This window comes from Anguilla rostrata, chromosome 9 (assembly GCF_018555375.3).
Source record: "Anguilla rostrata isolate EN2019 chromosome 9, ASM1855537v3, whole genome shotgun sequence".
In the NCBI taxonomy this organism is placed as follows: Eukaryota; Metazoa; Chordata; class Actinopteri; order Anguilliformes; family Anguillidae; genus Anguilla; species Anguilla rostrata.
Window position 1 is genome coordinate 42,186,455 of NC_057941.1, and position 5,051 is coordinate 42,191,505.

Sequence of the window (5,051 nt, forward strand, 5' to 3'; positions counted from 1 at the left end):
ATACAGTCGCGGGTTAACAGTGTGTACAACATGTACACACAGTGTGTACAACAGTGTGTTAACATGAATCCATCCATCCATCCATTATCTATACCTGCTTATCCTGGTAAGGGTGACAATGGGTGCTGGAGCCTATCCTAACATGCTCTGGGCGAGAGGCAGGAATACACCCTGGACAGGCCACCAATCTATCACTCACACACTCATACCTATGGGAAATTTAGAGTGTCCAATTAGCCTACCAGCTTTGGACTGTGGGAGGAAACCGGAGTACCTGGAGGAAACTCATGCAGACAAGGGGAGAACATGCAAACTCCACACAGAAAGGCCCAGGCTGGGATTCAAACCCAGGACCTTCTTGCCACCCACTGCACCACTGTGCCATCCACACAAATCCAGAATTACATTATTTTATCTTGTACAAAAATGACAGACTTTTGGGCTGGGGGCTCTAAAACAACAGTGTATTGACAATGTTAATGATTTAAACACAAAATATGACAGACAATTGTCTCAATAGTACACTGTTATCCTGCTTTATGTCAGCTCCCTACATTTAGCTAGTATTGATTCTTAAGTGCAGTTATTAAGGATAAGGTTATATAGGCTTTAAATAAACAAGTCAGTTCACAAACCTCTAGAGGCAATCTTCAATTACATAAATTAAGTGCATTCACTAGCTCTACTAGTACATGACGTCAGATAAGCCACTATTTTTGCACACCATACAGATTAATTTATAAGATTAGTTATACTCCACAGCTGTCATATTTGCTGCCAGTGTTTCTTTTATTTGAGATCACGTCTGAAATGCTGGTGAACTTACTCTATGTGCAGTTCTAGCTCGAGAACTTTGGGCTCCTTCGGAATTCAAATGGGAACGTGCACCAACGGTTCGGGAACACTTTTCAACGGTTCTGACGAGTAATTTGAGAATATCATGAGAAGGGTCACATTTCAAGGCATTACAGGTACTTAAAAATGTAGATATTTCACAAAATTCTCTTAAAATGTGTAAATATATATTAGCCGACTTGCTGATTGTGCTGCTTACTGTACGATCGAGCGATTGGTGATTGATTTAGCTTGATCGCTCGCTTAACCGTATACGTTAGCTATCGAAGCTAAGCTAGCTAGCAATCTAAAAAGTAAGAACATATAAATATTGAATGTTGATCGTTATCATAAGAGTCAAAACATGGTTAAATGAGTGAATGATTATTTTATTTTTGTTTCTTTGCCTTCATCTAGCTGTGGATCATCTGGAAATGGAAGAGGCATTCTTCACCCTACCGATTAACCCCAACAACTTCCCCGCGAAACTTTGGTGTCTAGTGAACAACCCGAAGAATCGCTCGATCCATTGGGATCACACTGGCCAGGGCATCATAATAAATCAGCAGTTGTTTGAAACAGAGCTGTTATCCCCAGTGAAGTCCATTGGGGAACCGATTTTTAAAACCACAAATTTTACGAGCTTTATTCGTCAGCTAAACCTTTACGGATTCAGGAAGGTAGAGCTGAGTCCCGGTAGCGCGGACAAATTAGGAGACGGCGATCTTATTATAACCGAGGGGGTACAGCAACAACAACACCGCTTCCAAAACCCCAATTTCAAACGAGACCATCCTGAATTGCTTGTAAATTTAAAACGATTAACCACCAGCAACAAGGCAAAACTTGAAGCCGGATTAGAAGTTAACTGCAGACCCCCGAGTCGCATTCAGCGACTTTTATCCAATGCACATGAAGAGGACAAGAGCAAAATAGCAAAACATGGTAAGAGATGAATGTTAAGACTCAGAAGGGTAGAAAGTAATTAGGTAGTAACCAAATTTGTGCTTTTGGTTTGCACAAAATTCGTGATTTTTACAGATCGGTTTACTTTGCACAATTGATAAATGTTGATATCTTCTGTACAGGTTCAGTGTTTGTCGGACAGGTCCGTCGAGGATTCCACAACGGTAACTCTCCCCCCTATCAGTACCACCCTAATAGACCGCATTCACTGAAAGGCTATGACCGGACCCCAATCCCACAGCGCGCCTGGGTCGTGGGACATGGCGATTCCGCTTCCCCCACAACTTTTTTCACGGACAAAGGGATCCCAGTGTCAGTCATTCAGCGTTTTCCGAATGACACAGCTTGCTCGGCACAGTCCAGCCCAACCACGAAGCAGGTTCAACAAGGTTCACAAGGCCTGTTAGCTCCTGGACAAAAATACAACAATTTTATCCCTCATCATGCCCAATTTGGCCCTGGATTTTATACTACAGGTAATTCAGCCAATTTTCTTGTGTTATAATATGTATGTATATGCATTTCATATATTTTTTGTAAAGGAATGGTCACTGAGAATACAATGGCATAACTCGGTAGTTTCCAATCAATCATTGTAACATCGGATGCCACCAATTTGTTTATTTTTTGTGATTGACTGCATTTTTTTTATAGCAGTGTGTCAGTGCTGTTCCTCTGGGTCAGTAAATCCCAACATGACAGCATGTGTCCACCAGCCGACTTCATCTTTCTCACAATATAACTATTACCAGGTAGGTGAATATTAACAATACCTTCCCCTGTTAAATAAAAGCATACACGAGTGGTGTTACCCATAAACAAAAACATTCTTCTGTGAAACTGTTTCAAATGAGATGTTCCTATATATATGGAGAGAAAATAAGTATTTAGATACCATTTGGGAATAGATGTGTAAACAATCACAGATTTGTATTTAAAATGACCAAGGAAATTTCAGAAAGAGAAAAAAAAATAAGGAAAATTAAATTTTAAAAAAATTGCTGTTGCAAGTGTACTGGGTTCAGTCTGTAACGTTTTGTGTGGGTCTTCATCATAAGTCAAGTGCTCCATCATGGACATGTCATGCTTTCTATATTTTTCAATACTGTTTTAGCCCAACTACTCTATGGGGTTCTTGCACCCTGGTAGCCAGGACTGGCAGAACAGTGGAAACGAAGATGTCAAGAAGAACGACGTCAACCTGGAAACGGTCTTCCAGATCGTCGACGAGCTGCAAGTTTCCCCCAAACCTTCCATGGTCAAAGTGGAAAGTCCCGAGGAGTCTGAAGTGACGTCTGCATCAGAGCAGGAGCTTTCCACGACGGTCAGTCTGAGCACGATCGGTACTGCAGGCAGCACTCCAGAGACGGTCTCACAGAACGAGCAGGAGCGGAGATCGCCGTCCCAAGAGTCCGGCCAATCGGCTCCTTTGGATTTCTCACAGAGAGTGAGTGAATTCGTTTAGTTGTGTCCAGGGTGTCATTTATGATAATATGAGGATGATCAGTTTGCTAACAAACTGATTTCAGACTTAAAAAAAAAAAAGTTTCTCAATCTTTCCATCAGTGCACACTATCTTCAGGTTGCAGGTTTTAAAAAAGCAACTAACCAGTAAAGCCATTTGTTTGTATGTTTTCAGGTGTTGAAGAATGTGGAGAATCTTTCCAGATGCCTTGGAAAGACATTGGAGGCCTGTCCGTCAGAACCCAACTGCAAACTAGAGGAAGTGTCAACTTCCCCGAGCAAAACCAAAGACAGGAACACCAGACAACAAAAGCCTCTTGGTAAGATTTGCTGCATTACAGTTGCCATGCTATGGGGGACAGTCTGAAGTTCACATTCTAATAAACCTCTGGTGCCTCCATAGAAGTTTCTGTGTAATATAGCATAGCAAACAATTTTGGAAATGTTCTACAAAACAAAAGCCTTTAATAGATATCCAATGGATAGATATAATTTTTTCCTTTTATTAAATAAAGTTTGTGCAAAGCTATTTAAAATATATGCTGTCATATTAGGTTTAGTGGCCCATTTAAAATATATTCTGTTTTATACCCCCAGATCTCTTGGTTGAAGTGGCTTGCAAACAACAATCCTGAACATGAAGAGCAGATGACCTTTGAAACACCGAATCCAAACAAATGTCTCAGTGATCTTTATATTTTATCTTACAACACTGGTCAAGCTACCTCCTGCCAATGACCTGCAATGAGAATAAGAATATTTTTCATTTACTCCAAAGGCACTGAAGTTGGTTTAATTAGCTCATAGTTATTGAGTTATCAATCAAAAACAAGTATTTGCCTTTTAATTAAAATGAAAATACCATGTACATAGTTCATCTTAATGGGTCTGCTGTTGTTTTTTTAGAGTATTTATTCTAACTTATTGTTGTATTTTCTTACATTGTATTTTATTCATATTTCAAGCATATTCCGTAGTTTTCCGTTCAGGTAGACGACTACATTGGTGACGGTGATATTGTGGTATTTTTAGGGCTGTATTTGTGAAGGCATGTCATTGCCTTTTACTTCTCGCTTGAGGCTTATAGCTGACATATTTAGTATAACTGCAAGTTATCCAGGTAAATACATGTCTCATTTATTTAATGTTTGGTAGACATTCTTGAAGCTAATACATTGCTTATTTTAAATAATATATACAGTACTGAATATTGTTGATTGTCTAAAATTGTATGCAATATTGTTACTACCATCTAAGATATACATAAAACATGTTTAATGACCAAATTCTGTTCTCAGCATTTTATTTTCAGCACATCTGACTTTGATCTAAATTTTAAAATAGATTTTTAAAGAATATTGTGCTTTTTGTGGTGTCATTACAATCTAGTGCCATTATAGATTGCTGTTTTCCATTATATTCTGATTTAAACAATGATTTGGAGAATTATAATGTATTTTAAAAGTATTTTCAGCACTAGGTTTATGTAACTTCCCAAAGGAGTCATGTAGCAATTCAGCTCAATGGTCTGTTAAATGCAAGGCTTTTCCACTTTTAAATCAAGAATATATTGGAGCAAGTATTGATGAGGTTTGTTACGATTAGTTTATTTAATACTGGTCCCCATATGAACATGTGTCCACATATGCATGGTATGTACAATATTTTAGCTAGCATTTCTAACCTTTTTTGTATTAAGTTCTGCGTGTATGATTTTTTGTCATACATACAGAATTTCTTGAATTCTGGTAGTTTTTAATTGTGGTAGTTTTCAATGAGCTTTTCAA

At 38.6% G+C, this 5,051-nt stretch overlaps 1 protein-coding gene across 1 annotated transcript; it reads left to right on the forward strand.

Annotated features, from left to right (window-relative positions):
- The first annotated feature begins 846 nt into the window (after positions 1-846).
- hsf5 (heat shock transcription factor family member 5) lies at positions 847-4,509 on the forward strand. The gene is made up of 7 exons (XM_064349439.1): positions 847-971; positions 1,252-1,779; positions 1,923-2,276; positions 2,455-2,552; positions 2,915-3,247; positions 3,440-3,584; positions 3,862-4,509. Exons 1-7 carry the CDS (start codon positions 941-943, stop codon positions 3,897-3,899), a joined length of 1,527 nt encoding a protein of 508 aa, XP_064205509.1. The 5' UTR covers positions 847-940; the 3' UTR covers positions 3,900-4,509.
- The last annotated feature ends 542 nt before the right edge of the window (positions 4,510-5,051 follow it).

Bases quoted from the DNA above. Each gene is read 5' to 3' on its own strand.
- hsf5 (XM_064349439.1), top strand. From the start codon at position 941: ATGAGAAGGGTCACATTTCAAGGCATTACAG. The intron at 2,277-2,454 runs GTAATTCAGCCA...TTTTTTTTATAG, and splicing joins CCCTGGATTTTATACTACAG to CAGTGTGTCAGTGCTGTTCC. The intron at 3,585-3,861 runs GTAAGATTTGCT...TTATACCCCCAG, and splicing joins CAGACAACAAAAGCCTCTTG to ATCTCTTGGTTGAAGTGGCT.